At 37.3% G+C, this 16,633-nt stretch overlaps 1 protein-coding gene across 1 annotated transcript; it reads right to left on the reverse strand.

Annotated features, from left to right (window-relative positions):
- Nucleotides 1-4,042: 4,042 nt before the first annotated feature.
- Nucleotides 4,043-15,854, reverse strand: YIPF7 (Yip1 domain family member 7; the record flags this gene model as incomplete). The annotated part of the gene is made up of 5 exons (XM_080632451.1): nt 4,043-4,205; nt 8,290-8,471; nt 12,925-13,070; nt 14,729-14,895; nt 15,739-15,854. 5 exons carry the CDS (start codon nt 15,852-15,854, stop codon nt 4,043-4,045), a joined length of 774 nt encoding a protein of 257 aa, XP_080488577.1.
- Between the last annotated feature and the right edge of the window lie 779 nt (nt 15,855-16,633).

Consider the following 16,633-nt stretch of genomic DNA (forward strand, 5'->3'; position numbering starts at 1 on the left):
GTGTCAGCAGCTTTCAGTCCTCATTTCAGTTTACCAACAGTTAAAATACTCAAGGCATGTGTTATAACCTTTTAGAGGTGACATGTGACAAGATGACTTTTCATAAATAATGGAATCTTGGTGCTACAAATGTGGCCCTTGGTTTGCCAAGGGAGTCAGGTCTCTGGATGAACCTGATGTTTTGTCAGCAGCTGCTGTTCAGATAACCATTTTATTGTCATTGCATACTCTGAACAGTATGCAATGTATGCATACTCCAGTCTCCTCTCACTCAGAATACGTTCACTGTCATACCCTCCTGCATTCTGTTGCAATAGAACAGCAAAATGTTTAGACTACAGCAGAATGCTGCAAGGTCATTTCCGAAGGTGACCTTGAGTATGTCTGGCACACAAGAAGCACAGTGGAAGGCAGGTAAGCACTTTGTCACCTATACCTCTCTTACCCTGCCTGTGTCCAGCAATCACCATTTCAAATAACAGACAGTAACTAAATAAGTGTCCATTTTTGTGTGTGACTGCACATTCAGAATTGAACTTTCATGTGCATGCTATGAAAAACAAGAAACCAAAGAGAGCTTGTAAATCTTCACTCTCCAAAACCATGATTGTTTCTTTTTTCCTTTTTACTTTGAAGCTTATGTTTGAGCCTTTTGATATTTTTTTTTTTTTTTAATACTTCGGGGTGGAAACCATGAATTAAAAATCACTCTGTGACCCATTACTATTTTATAATCCTCTCTTTGGCAAGTTGAAGGTAACAGCTTGCCAGGCTTGTATTTAAACTTTTATGGAATGATGTGAGGTAGTTAAATACAATGGTCCAGGCAAGAGAAAATACCAGAAAGCTGGGTGGTGGTGGGGCTGTCCAGAGTCAGAATAAGAGTTTATTGCCAAATACATGATTTGAACTGACCTTAGATAAAAATAGCATTTATGTTTGAGGAAGTAAGAGTTTGTAATAGTGACCATAATGTTTTTAGATTCAGGAAGCACACAGGAATAATAACATGGCCAAATGCATCACCATGGTCATACTTACCTTCAGAAAGGAGAGCTAGGTAAAAATGAGGAATATTGTTTCAAAGAAATAGAAGAAGGATGGCTGAGAGAGTTAAACCCCTCAGACAGCATAAAGATCCCTGAAGAACACCATACTGGGAGCACATACTGCTTGAGGGAAAACCCTTGCAAACAGCTAAAAAAAAAATCAGTATGGCTAAATAATAAAGCAAGGAAAGTTACTGGAATTAAAAAGTTAGCATTCAAAATTATGAAGATGCATCTCAGTGCAGAAAAGAAAAAAGTCATAAATTCTGATATAATAAACATAAAACTATAATTAGTCTAGCATTTGCTTTGTAAATGTTGTTGCACAAGTTTCAAGGTATTCTTTTTCCCTGTAAGTAATTGGACTTGCCTGTGACATCAAAAGACAAATTGATGGCTTGATTCATTGGTTCTTCAGCCATTCATATCATGCAGATCAGGATGAAAATGGATATAAAGTGCTGCAGAATAGAGCCATTTTATACTTTTTTAGTCAGTATGAATGATAATTAATAGGAAGTGTAGGACAAAAACGTATCTAATGTTTCCAAACCAGCTTTTCTGAACTTCAGAAAAAGTGCAACTATATGAACCTTTCCCCATTCAGACATGAGAAGGCCACTAGTGCATGATAAATCAAACTACCTGATTTTGTATAGCCTGGAGTCACTTGACATGTTTCTCTCTGCCTCATTAGTGGCAAATTTACTGCCTGACACAGCAGGGCCAAATCTGTTGCTCTCACAAATGCTGACCTTCCACATTCACACAATTCCTAACTAGGTCCTGCGTAGTTACAGCCACAATTTTCTCCAGGGTCATGCCTCCAACTTTGCCTTTCTGCACCAGTGTTCATAGCCTTGCAACAAAGAAATGGATAAATGCACTATGTATTTATACATATATGTATGTATAAATGAATTGTGATTTTTTAAGGAATTGGCTTACGTCATAGTTTAACCCCAGCTGGCAACTAGGTACCATGCAGCTACTTGCTTACCTTCCTGCCCTACATCTGGTGAGATGGAGGGAGGAGAATCAGAAAAAGGTAAAACCCACAGGTTGAGATAAGAACAGTTTAATAACTGAAATAAAGTAAAATATAATTAATAATAATAATAGGAAAAAGAGAGAGAGAGGAATAAAACTCAATAAACCCAAACGATGCACAGTGCAATTGCTCACCAACCTCTGGCTGATACCCAGCCTGACCTGAGCAGCGATCAGTGGCTCCTGGATAACTGCCCCCAGTTTGTATACTTAGCATGATGTTCTGTGGTATGAAATATCCCTTTGGCTAGTTTGGGTCAGGTGTCCTGTCTGTGCTCCCTCACAGCTTCTTGTGCCCCTGCTCACTGGCAGACCATGAGACTGAAGTCATTGACTTTGGGTAAGCATTACGTGGCAACAACTAAAACATCGGTGTGTTGTCAGCATTGTTCTCATCCTAAATACAAACCCCAGGATTGTACCAGCTACTAGAAAGAAAGTTAACTATCTCAGCCAAAACCAGGACAACTGAGTACACATTACATTTTGTTTACTTCTCATGACCCCTAGTCTGAACTAGTTCCACTGGAGTTCAATAAAATGAATTCCAGTATGGTTTGCATAAGAGTTCAAAAAATGAAATATGCCAGCAATGGGAAATATTTTTTACGAAAGGCTCTTCCAATTCAGAAACAGAATCACTAGCTTGAGGACAAACTGATCATCTAATTTACCTCTGACCTGAAAAGGATTATATTCTTCATCAGGTTTGACATACTAAGCTTCTGCATATGTGCTTGCAGTATCAGGACCCTCTCTCACGGAATCATTGATCCTCTGTCTAGAGAGAGAAATATTTTGTAGGCATTTCATCACAATAATGAATAAATTGGAGGATAATCAGGATCATAAAAATATACATCAAGAGGGAAGACACCCTAAACTACTGAGGAAATAATCTGCGGCCATTTACTTCCTTCATATTTCCCTTTATTTCATCTGTTTCTTTTCCCTAGCCCTTTCTACAGCTACTTTCATTTTCTCTCCCACTGTGTACCAGATTTTGTTCTTGTTATGACTGCACACACATCTCCATCTCCTCTTGATGGCTTGGTACTTCTAATATTATATTTTGAAACATCATCTTGTGCACTCTGTGCTTCATAGCCATTATAAAAATGTTAGGTTCCTGTAAAACTAAAAGCAGTAAATAGATTTTTTGGGGGGCAGATAAAATTGTGGAGATTTGTATTTTGCATGCTCAAATACAGTTCTGCCTTACAGGAAACATTCTTAGAAGTTTTTCTTTGTGTGGTGCTTTTCTGCAGTGACAGCAGGTGGTCATTTAGTGGCAATTTTAAAATATAACATTCCTGTACATTACAAACTGTACAATAGAGGTTTGGAGAGTAGCACATCTGAAAAAAAAAGCAAACCCAAGATGACATTCCCAGTTTCCTCCCTCTGTTGTAACCTTGGGCAATTCTTCAACATTACAAAGCAGGTCTACTCACTCTTCTGTTAAAAAAAAATAACAAACCAGCACATAAATTCTGGATATTAATTAGTAATCATACAAGATGACAAGACGGGCTTTTTGAAACAAGTAAATGTGTATTTTCACTTGATTTACTAGATCTATAAAATATTTACATAATTGCTTTCCAGTTGCTCTCTAGTATATTTATTATATATTAAGCACTCTGAACAGATTTTTTTAAAATTATCATTTATTTCATATTTTCAAACTTTTACTACCTTCTCAATACAAATGTTTTTGTTTAAGCTGTAAGACATCCAAACCACCATTATTGCACTCATCCACCTGTTAACTTGATTTCTTATTTCATTGTCAGCCATTAGGCAAATAAAAGGTAAGTTACATAATCTGATTTTGTTAATGGAACTTAATGCAACTCTAGGCAATCTAAAAATTAGTAAATAACCCCTTGCCCCTCCAACAACCATAAACAGACTGTAATAAGGTTACCAGAAAATACATCTCAGAAAACTGTTAGAATTGCAAAAAGTCCATAAAGTAAAGCACATGGATATGCAATAAGAAGCTGCTGTCCTTCCATAGCCAACGCAGAGGTAAAAATTTTGGAGGCTGACAAACTGCACCATCCAATAATAAACAGAGCTAACAAAGTTCCCAGGGTCCCCCTAGGAGAAAAAAACAAAACAAAAGAAACATGACAGAGTCCACTTGTTAGTAAATGTAGCACCAAATCTTATCAAACCTGAGTTTATGTTTAGCAGCTTGTTACTGGTAAGGTAACAGTCACTGGAAGAACCAAGGACTGACTGACATAATTAAAGTCAAGCCTGAGAAACAAAACAGGAACAGGAAACAAAAAGGTAACTTCTTCAACATGGATAAAAGCAGCATCTTCAACAGAAGTACTGCTGAAAGGACAATGCCTTTCGAAATAAAGCTTCTTAGCCTCCAGCAGATGTAACAGCTAATGTTTAATTGTAAAGTTAGCAAAGGTCCTATTGCAGCCAAAATTATCTTGTAGAAGTTGTTAGGATCTAAAATTACGCTACAGACCTACTCTTCCATCAGGCAGCCTGATGATGTGGAGGGACTGCATTTTTGCAACAGGTGTGACATGTTTTAAGTGTGCCTTGGATTCTGAGGAGAGGCAATGAGGCTCTTAAGGAATCACACCTCATCTGACCAGGCAGGAAGGTGGTGAGTGCCTTCCAGGAGAAGGCTTAACTGGTCTTTTAAAAAAGGGTGCACATTGAATAGAGAGTAAGTGATGGAAAAAGAACCACTGGGGAAAAATATTTGGCTCATCCTTGTATCCTTCTCTGCACATTGAAAGGATGGCGGCTTTCCACACTGCCCCTTGGTGACAGCTGGGCACTTCTGAATTTACATTCTGCCATCTCATATGCCAGGTGGTCTGGAGAACTGATGACTATGGGTCTGTGCTCAAAAGCCAACTAAAATATTCCTGCAAATTACGGAGAGCTCACTATTAAACCTGTAGGAAAACCAAATCTTGCCAATAAATAATGTTTCACATATGCTTTATTTGTACACTGTATTTGCAGCCTGTCTCTGTAAAATGCATGAGATCACACACATAATACACTGCTGAAGCACATAATGAGATCAGCTCCGTTACATTTCTCTCTGTCAATCTCAAGGACTTTGAGAGTGAATGAACCTCTGCCACTTGCTAAGGGACTTCCTGGTGCCCCACTCTTCCAAAGTATCAGTGAAACAGAACCAGAAGTGAGAGACAGACTATGTATACTTGCTTAGGTCCATTTATCAGAAATAATCTCCACTAATATTATTATTCTAATTAAATCATGATGAGTAAAGCTCTTCCTATTTAATTGACTTAGTTCACTCAATGCAATCATATCACATAAAATAGTTCATTTCTTGGCAATCCAGATTCCAGGCCAATAAAGTACTTGGTGTTGTCAGCAGTTGGAACTTTGGGGAAGGAAAGAGAGAATTGATTTTAAGGTGACTCAGCACCTCGTTGCAACTTCAGCCCAGTAAAGATAAAACATTAAAGACCATGTGATTTAGTATCCTTAGTTTAAATGTTCTTCAAGTCTATACAGTGGCATTCAGGGAAATCACATTGAGCTCTGTGAACCAAGTTTCTGGCCTCTGTTTCAAGTGAAGATGCTAAGATGCTCACCTAAACAGTTAGCCAGAAATTCAGAGCTGGTATGGATGGATTTTGAGCAGGATACTGGCAGAAGGCTGGGATGCAACAGGAAAATACTTTGCGATAACAATTTTCAGCTAGTATAATGATTCTTTAGGGGACTATCACAAGCTAGTACAACTTAAAGCTGTAGCTGCTCTGCCTTGAATTGAAGTCCAATTGTCCCTCATGGGCTGTTCCAGGACTGGCAGTGAGCAGGATGGAAAGGTGTCATAAAATCATACTGGAGCCAAGAGATACCTCTGTGTGCTTATAAATTCAGCCTTGACCTAACAGCATGTTACTGCCAAAAGGAATGGTTTGGCTTTTTCAGACAGCTTGTGTCTGGCATGTCCATGAGGGCCAAATACTCAGGCAAAAGGCAGATGTCATTCTCACAGTGACCAAGAGGACTTGGGGTGTGCTAGTGAACAACTGAATTGGAGACAAATGTGAATGGACCCTCTCTACTCTCTCTTCACAACCTGCAGATGTGGTCACCATCACCAAATGGGTCCTTTGCATCAGCTGGGTTTGAGAATTTTTTTCTCCACTTTTACATTCATTTCCTTCACTGTTTATCTAAGGAAATGTCTTGACCACTCTGTTCAGGGATTTGATAGTAAAGAATTGTGTATTTTTCCAGGAAAAAGTCTGCTGGTGTTTCTGCCATAAAGATGACTTAATCAGCTTGGGCTCAGACATGATATCAGCAAACAAATCTGGTTCCACACAAGTTTGCATGGGAGAACTGGTTTTCTTTTCAGTACTATTCAACACCCAAAACACTCCCTATTTTGCTATATTCAGTTACAGTGAAAAAACTAATCATAAAATTGAAAATTGTTGGATTAATATGTATCTTTGTGATAGATGTGTGTATTATATTACAAATATTTTCTATGAAAACAAACATTTAAGTTCTTTATACTTTGAAATAAACAGAAATAACATTTTTTGTAAATTTTTAAAGATCATTAATGTATTTCTGTCTTTGTAATTTTAAGTAAGTTTTAAAATTAAAAATAATGAAATGTTTGTTGGATTTTAAAGTTGTCACTTTATTTTAATAGCACATTCATAATAGTTAACCTGATTACTTGCTCTGTTCAAATAGTTTCATATAGTGAGCGAGAAAGGACTGCAGAATTCCGTATACAGGCACTTAAGTTATCAATTAATATCAGAAATAATGGTTTAATTTTGTAAAGGCTTTCACAGTACAGTATTTACAGATTTTCACAAGATGTGATTTCTGTAAATTCATAGCATTTTACAAATGTGCGGCATGTGCTTGGGGATTCCTTGTACAGATAACAGTACCCTGCGCAGTTTTAACAGCTGGTTTGTAGTTCGCCCCATCTGTCCTATAATTATGTATCTGCACCTTTTGTTAGGGTGTACTTTTAAACAGGTTAATCAAGAAAATATGGGAAGTGTAGAACAGAAAATAAATGGCTTCTTCAGTGTCACTGCTGTTAATCTCATCAAGGACAGCTCAGAAACACTTCTATACTTGGAATATGGTCTGGTTAACTCATCAGCTCCATAGAAACACACAGCAAGAATTTACCTTGTTGTGCCAAAATCTTCATCCCAAGATGTAATTTCCTTTAAAAATAATATATACATATATAAAATTGCTGCTTTTCCAAAGAAAACAAGCAGGGATTTTCTTATTTATCAGCTGCCAAGTCCCATCTATTACACATTGAAGAGTTAAAAATGTGAGTGAACAACAAAGACTAAGGAGGGGAGCCGTTATTAAAAATATGTTAACAACAGATAAAAGCACTGCTGAAGGCCTTCAGGCAAGACCTGGAGCTTCCTTGTACTTTGTTGAATGTGAACCAGGAGGTAAACACAGTCTGTATCTCAAAAGGCTTACCAAATGAGGAGGAAGGAGAGGTTTGCATACAAATTTCCTATTCATAGGCATATTACTCAACACCTACCCACAGACACACAGATACATACGCCAACACATTTGGTTTTTTTCAAAGTTTCCAGTTATTTTCAGGTTTGCAATTACACCACAACTATACCTCAGAGTGCATGACTCTGCTAAATATTAAACACTTGTTCTAATGCTCCAAATCATTATGGGTTGCTTGATTATTTCATTCTGTCACACAGAAGCTAGTCTACAGAAGGAAAGGAAGCATAAGGATGGGAGCCTGATACTATGAACAAAAAAAGAAACAGGAGAAATAGCTATATAAAACCAAAGTTCAGCAGTCGCTTTTAAAATTGATACCTGAGTTTGGCTGCTGTTGGCTCTGCAAAACAAAAATCACATTGAGGCTGCTGCAGAAATCAAAGGCACTTTCAGTCCAAGTGGAAAGAAGTGGAATTAAGTACTCATATTAAAATGAATATATATCACCCCTCTCAAATACAGTCCAGTTTTGTCCATTTCACTCACACATATGAATAAAATGGTGGGTTTTGTTACAGTTTTGGAAGTCAAAATTTACCACCTACCCATGATTTGCATAACACTAGCCTTCTGACATACTGTCAGATATATAGATATATAACTCCTGGTGCTATAGAACGGTACTTACTGTAGCGAGAAGATGACTGCAGAAGAGGACAGGATCACCATGGGCAATAGACAGTAGCCCAAGACGCTTGCAACGCAGCCATGCGAGACTCCAGAGATGCTCATCAGGTTCAGCAGGGCATGCATAGCAAGGCACCCAATGGCACTCATGCCATACACATAGCCAAAATGAACTTTTCCTGCCTAGAATAAATATGAGTAAGCATGAAGCATCAAAAGTAAGCAAGTGATTGCAAAGTGGCAGAAGACGACAGAATGAGCACTAGGTTTGTTATTTTTTCTCATTGACACTGTCTGCTTCGCCTACATCAATTCAATTGTAAATGATAGCTGATACTGTTGGGTGATTTTTGCATCAAAAATTTCCAAGGTACAACTGTGAGAATGTTCTTGTTGCTATCTTAAAGTTACAAGGCTGATTCTCAGTCTTACTCTCATTGGGCTCTGAACAGGACAGAAATTGGTTGGGGAGACTTGGAAAGGTTTAGCTGGTAACAAACTGAGAAGAAATTATAGAAAGTACATTTTAGTGTCAGGAAACATCTTTCCAATAGGTGCACATGGGGCTGTGGAAAAGTCTCCTACGTTAAAATGATGACCTGACTTAGCTGATAGGCTAAATTTTATTACAAACCTCCAACTTCAGGCAGGCCTGCAATAAAACTAGTAAAACTTTGCTGAAAGTGTGCTGGTTTTCAGGGTGAATATGTCCATTCTTCCCCTTGACTACCATGAGAAAGGCACATCTCTGTGGTAAGATCAACACAACAGTTTCATTTTAACATAAACCTGAGTAGTAACTGTCAGCTTGTGTTCTATTTTGTTCCAGTGAATGAAAAAAGAAGCAAAACTACTGTGTATTTTCTTCCAGATTTTATTCCTTTGTGTGAATTTAGTGCCTGTGAAAGGTACCAGCCTGACAGCCTGGAGCCTGATGTTTTCTAATTTATACTCAAAGCTAGTACAACAGGCAACAATGGCCACAGCACCACCAATTTCTTCATCTCCTGCTATCATTTTGAAGGATCACCTACAGGCATTAAGGCATTGTTCACTCCCAAAAATGAACACTCACAAAAGACTGTTAAATATTTTTTCTCTCTCTTCAAGCTTCTAACAAATGAAATACTGAATGTTGGCTATGCAATACTGCCATTTCCACATCTGTGGCTTTGAAATAAACATTCATACATCAGAAATAAATGATTGGAATGAAGATGTTTTTGTTTGCTTTGTCTTGGAACTTTATATCTTAATGATAAAATGCATTTGTGAAGGAGAAAGCTAAATCTGGCACTCATCGCTTAGCTCAGGACCATGGAATAAACTTTTGAAATGAAAGGGCCACAATGCATCACCTTCCTGACATATAATAATATGTATATACACACTTAAACCACAGGTGTGCTTGTGCATACACACATGTCTACTTATAGCACACATTATATACTGCATATGATAAACCACATGAGAATCAAAACTAATAGAGGGTCACAGTTTCCTAATCTTTTTGTAGCTTATGGTTGAATTCTTTTGGGATGGATAAGGTGGAATCATTACTGAAGGTTTTTTCATGGTTTGTAGTATTTACAAGTATCTCTTTCATGATGATTAAGGAGGATTGAGAAGACCTCCCACTTTACTTATCCATACGTTTTAAGAAAATCTGGGGGAAATCAATTTTGAGGACCTTTCTCTGCCCCTTCTTCCTGTATCCATTAGAGTGGAAACTGATCACTGTATGCCAGCAGTAGTTGAGGTGGACAGATAGAAAGCAATGAAGTGGAGACAGCCTGATCTAGTGCTGACACAGCCTGAAAGTCCTAATGTTGCAGGTTGATGACAGCTCACTAGGTCTAGTGCGAGAGCAGTCCACACTTATGTGAAAGGCAGCCTCAGCTAACAAGACCTGCCTCTGTATCAGCAGTTACCCTGTTTTCAGCTTGACCTGGTTCACTGCTGAGCTCTCCTCTGGTTCCAGCCCTCCAGGTTAGGTCAGGTACAGCCAGGTTGGCTATATCCTCACAATGTCCTGAGTGTTGGCCTGTTCGCCACTGTGTTCCACCATAAAGGCATAATTTATTCCTGAACTAACAGGATAAGAAATCTTCCTGGTTTGGTACAGAGGAGTGCTTCACTGGCATTTGCATACTACTGATATAAAATAATTAGGAAAAATTGACTCGCCAAATAAAATTAATTATCACTAGAGATAGTGTGGAAGAGCAATACCAGCTTAGATTAGTATCAATTACAATTCAGTCATTAAAGATTTGTAACAATTTAAACATCCATAATGGTTTGGGGCAGCCTTTACTATAGAATAAATAAAAAAAGCTCTGTTTCAGACAGTTTCAACAACAACTGCAAGCTAATATTTTAGACTTTTTGTTTCAGTGTATTTAATTATTCCACACAGTGCTATTTAGCAGCTTAGTTTAAGATTAAGAAACTACTGGGAGAGATGAAGGGAGCACTGACACTAGCACCTAGCTCAAATCTCTACTTGGTGAAATGTTTGATTTGTGGTGCAGAGGAGTGAGAGAGTAAAAAGAAAGCAGCTGAACATATCATCTCCAATTCTAGTCTTAACATATGTAAATATATTGACTCACACACACGGGAATACTCTCAATTCACAGTGATGTAAGCAAAACCAGAATCAGGCTTGATTAGCCTGACAGGCTTTGATGAATGGAAAGAGATAAATTTGTCCTCAGAAGGAACAAGGTTAAAAGAAAGTCAGAATTTTGTGCACTTGTTTGCATTTGCCTAGAGTGGGGGTACTACTATCCTTAGCTTAAGTGGATTGGGAAGTCTGATTTCATACAAATGACTGTGTAAAATGCAAAGCAGCTGAGACTCAGACTTCTGCTTACTTTCACACTGTTGTTTCTCTATCTGCAGTGGAGCTGCCCTGTTTCAGCATGAGGAAGATCAAGTCTTGCTGTTAGGCTAACAACTCGTTCCTCTTTTTCTCTGTCCTTTGAAAGAACAGTTGCCATTTGAAGAATGTCTTTGCATATTTTTCTGTAGTTAAAAGCTGAAATTAAATAAAATTTATAAATTATTTTTGGAAACAAGCTCTCAACCAAATTATGTTCTTGGTGCTATTAGAAAAGAACTATTCAGGTACAAAAGGATATCATGGCTTACACAGCTGAAGAGCCACTTTAGCATTCAGATACATCTGAGATAAAATGAACAGGACCATGGAAATCCTACAGACTTATTGCTGTGAAGTTGTAGCCCTAAAACACTGTATCAGATGAGTTCTGCTGGCCTAAAACTGGAACACTGAATATAGTTGTTTTTCTAATGACACTCAAACTGCTTAATATCACAGAATAAATATGGCAATTAGTTTATTTCAATAATAGTGCTTTGATCTTCATTATAATTGTTAGCTATTCAGGGAGCAAAATCAATAACAGCCATTTTTCTTTCTTTTAGCTTTCCTTTCATTTTCCTAATTATAATAATTTCAACACTTTCTCCTTTTATTCACCTCATCCCTCTATTTCTTTACATGGAAAATAGCCTGTCTTCTCTAGCTTCCCACCATCTTTTCCTCTTATTCCATTTCCTCCTACCTCTTCCACCCTTTAAAAAGCTTTTTATTTTTATGGGGACATAAATAATAATGATACTTGCCATTTATATTGCAGTTTGCACGTTCAAGGTACTGCCCTGACATTACAAATTGAGTAAGAACTTGCAAGAATCTTCTGATTCAGCACTATTTGTCACAAAGGAGATGGAGAATTAGAGCCTCATTTCTCTCACCTCAGCTGCAGAGCAGTAAAGACCTTCCAGAATGGTCCCACCTTATCCCTGACTGATGAATTGCTGCCGACAATCAGAGCTGTACTTCAGCAGCACTGGAGAGACCTGTTGTCAGTGATAAATAGATGAGTTTGGAGTACTGTACAATCCCCGTTCAACTTTCCTCCTGTAGGAAAGCCATATTCATAAAGAAGAAAGAGGTTAAACAGGCTACCATATTTTGTTTAACAGATGATGTAGAAAAAGCATATAAACTAAGAAAGGACTAGAAAAATTTATAGCAAGGTATTACAAATTTGAGGTGGAGAGAGAAAGATTGTTTCCATTACCTTTCTCAAATTATTCTAGTTACATTAAGGTTATTATTAAATTTTTTTATATCTCTGAACTCCCCAAAATAACACTGGGAGAAGACAATTTCAAAACAGTAGCAGGAATGTCAGAAAAAATGGGCTGGTCCACTATGCCTTTTTATTCACTCTTTTAAAACCCCCTTGATAGGTCCTTACCTCGTGCACACTGCTATGCTTCAGAGGGCCAGAGCCTCCCGAAGATAAACACTGCACGATTTGTGCTTTGTTCATACTAAATCCAACCCCAAAATATGGTGTAGTATTTTCTTTCCACTGGAAGTAATATGTCATTTCACCTGTACTACATCTACATTACATTTAAATTTTACGCAGGTACTTTCAAAGCAAGGAGACTTTTTAATATATAATCTCAGAACAAATGGCAGCAAATGACTTATTTTATGTCAGTACTACATCTTCTGCAACTTCACATGCATTATCACCTAGTCATTAGCCTGTTAGGAAAGAAATCCCTTAAGATTTCTATCACATCCTACCAGCAGCAATGTTGCTCCAAGGGCCAAACAGAAAACCATAGGTCCGGTGAGGTCTGTCTCATTCATGATGGTGCCATCTGCAGGCTTCATTGGATTTAGAACCGTTAATGTTTTTTGCCATATATGCTTAAAATTGATCCCAAGCTCTGCAATCAGAAATTCCAGAGTTGTTAATTGCTCCCAAGAAAACAACACTTTTATAGAAACTCGTTAGGTACCACAAGACCCCAAACAAGCAATCAATTTAATTGTTTTAATGATGATAATATTGTAGGATGACATTGTATGTATTAGGCACAGGATGTTCTTGATATATACGCAGTATATTTGAGAGTCAGTTCTGATTCTGAATTGGAATATTACTTTATTAAATCCAATTTTAGGCAGTGAACTAAAAAAAAAATACCCTCAGCATTTTTGAGTTAATATTTGTTTTCCTTGTATTTTAAAACACATGTATCTAATACCTCACTAACTGAAATGTTGAAAATATGATTAACAGCAACTGCAGAACTCAAGATACTCTAGAACTCTGAGGACAGAGATATATATACTTTAATTCTAGCAAATCTGACAAGAGATGTGTCTTAAGACTGCACTGCCAGAGGCACTTAAAAATGACATTTGTCCCTTCAAGGCAAGTTAATAATACTTTGTAGAGTGCTGTATAAGCTTTTTTTGCATTTTAAAATTACTGAGGACCCTTGAAAAGGAACAAAATTCTTCACCATTAAAGTCAACAGAAATTCTGCTATTAATTTTACTGGGGCAAAGATATCTCTTATAACTTCTGCAGGAGCACTTCAGCTTGCAAGAGAAACATCTTCCCTAAGATGCTCCAGTAAGGGAAAAGTTGGGTTCAAAACTGGGTGCCAGAATTATGGAGATTGACAATGTGTCAGATTGTTTGGAAAGCCAAGTCTTTACCTTATTCCACTGATCCATCATCTGGAGCTGAGCCAAACCATTATATAAATAAAGTTATTTTGCATTAAAATTGGTCAGATTTATGTGGTACACAGATAGGAACATCTCTGAAGCCCAGCAGATAAGAAGCAGTTGCATTTCAAAATCCTTTTCACAGGGTAAGCTGCATGTGGAATTAAATGCTTGGAGGTCTGAGAGGTAGAGATCTAGCAGTTATCTATATCAGACAGTGTGATCTTGCTGATTTTAACACAGTAGTAGTGTCTTTTCAGTAGTAAAACTCCACTTTCTTTCCAGGATGAAAAAGCAAGCTGAATATGCTCTTTCTACATTATGCTGAAATAATCACAAACAGATTCTCCGATTGTTTTTCAATGTAGCACAAGTATCATTATGATGGTTCAATCATCAGAAAGAATGATTCTGTTTGTGTAGTTAAATGATTGACTAATGGAAGATGAAAGCAGCTTTCTCAATTTCTTTTCCTCTGAAACAAGTAATTTAGCAACTTAAAACTATTAAAACTATTAAATTTATTACTAGATATGCAAAAAGGATTATTATCAATATTTATTAATTATAGATGTTCCGATATGTGTGCAGGATAAACACAGTTTGGAAAAAAACCCTGGAAATGTGGATGCAAATCTTACTGTTATGCTGTCATCTAGTGGTAGTAAAGTATATGCTATACATGTCATCAGGCTGCATAAATCCAGTGTGAATTCAGATAAGAAGATGTAAGTTTGGGGGCCAGTGGCTGTTGTCTGAAGCTCACATAGCCAGGCAAGGAAGCTTTGCTGCAGTTTCTTTAGAGGTAAAGAAAACTATAGGCACTCCCAGGAGCCATGCACATTGTCCATAGTTTTATTTTTACCTTCTAGCAAAGGAGGTTCCTCGTCAAATCCGTCAGCGTAACTAAGATGGGAGAGAGTGTTGGGATTGTACATTGGCTGCAAAATCTGAGCTGTGTAATTGTGAGAGGACGGAAGCATTTCTGATGGTGCAAAAGCACCGGCTGGAGGCTGCTCTCCTGTCTGGCTCCTAAGACAAGAAGCAAATCACAGGAAACCAAGTAACTGCAATGAGCAGCTTTACAACAGCTTAGAGCTGCTCACCATGTACCATGGTTTGAATTTGAAGCTATCTTCAAACTGGGGAACCTGGGAACAGTATCCATTGTGTGTAGTGAGTGCTGAGCTGCTGACCATGACTTTGCTTCCCTTCACTGCAACTCCTTTTGAAACCAGGCAGGGCTGCTTGCCAGTTTGCGGCACATTGCAGCCTATTGCACCCATTTCTTTGCTCACCCAGCTCAGACAATGGCACAGTGCAGGCCCCTAGACTGAGGAGAGGGGAAACGGAATTTAGGAGCTGTGAGGGCACGCACAAATCAAGGCACTCCTGACTTTTCCACTAAGCGGCCTGGTGACAATCCTCATATATGTCTATATATATATATATGTCTATATATATATGTCTATATATATATATGTCTATATATATATATGGCTAATGAAAGAGCCATATATATATATAATTTTTTTTTCTGGAATCTGAGAAAATTACAGAATTTCTAGCAATATGTGCCATAAAATCCACATTAATAACATGAAGCTCAGTCACTCCCATTAGGTAAACAACCTGTAACATCTGTACATATAAAAGTAGCACAAAACCTAGCCTCTTACTGTGGTCCTGTCAAAACCTCCTTAAGGGCAAAACTCTCAGAACTTCTTCCCTCAGTGTCTCTCTTCTATGGGCAGAAGTCACCAATAGGTTTAAAAAATGAAATAAGATTCTTCCTGTCTTTCTACTGCTATGGCTTGTATTTCTTCACTAAAACTTCCACTATACTGACTATGCCACCCTTTTCAGCATACTTACATTCTCCTTCCACAGAGGTTTTTGTTAGACCCGTAATTGTTGTCACCTTCTTCCTGGTCATCTATGGTATAATTGGACTGGTAAAAGTCAATCTGAAACTGCTCAAAATTTGACATTCTGGTTGGAAAAGATATTGTAAATATCAATAAAATAGGTTTTGCAACAAGCCAATATCTATGTTTCAACTGTCCTAAATTTAAATGAAAATAGAAGCCTTAAAGCCACAAACTCAAATGAATCTTTCTGTAGAAACTCAAGATGATTTGGAAGTGACAAAAAAAGGACTCTCTACTTTCTTTCTTGTAACAAAAGGAATTATTCTTCTCTTACTCCTAATTATTATATATTAATTTACAAGTGGCATACAAGGCTTTCTCTATTGTTACTGTTACCAAAAAAAAAAAAGTAATTTTGAAAGAATATATATATCAAGTAAACTATTGCTTTAAACAGTCTGTTTTCCTATCTAAAAAAATGTAGCCACATCTGAATTCTTAGAAATTGGTATTTTTTTTTAAGTATTTTGCATTTTGAAAACAAATACTAATTCCAGCAATTTATGTTTTGCAATATTATATACGACTATCATAAAACAATAGAAAAATACAAATATATTCACAGAATTCATGGTTTCTGTTTAAGGACACTGCAGTTAGCATATTAAAAGTAGCAGAGAAACATTCTCACTGGTTAGCTACATACCTTTGAAAAGGACAGCATACTGAATAGTAAAGAAAAAGCAAATAAATAGTAAATAGTAAAGAATAATAAAGAAAATGTTACAGCATGTGTTTTATTCCTGCTGACCCATAGTTCAACTCTGTAGCTATAGACTGATTAGACTAAGAAAGGAACAACTGTTTTTATAACTGTTCGAATTTTGTCCACACTGGGC

This window comes from Psittacula echo (assembly GCF_963264785.1).
Source record: "Psittacula echo genome assembly, chromosome: 1".
Classification (NCBI taxonomy): domain Eukaryota; kingdom Metazoa; phylum Chordata; class Aves; order Psittaciformes; family Psittacidae; genus Psittacula; species Psittacula echo.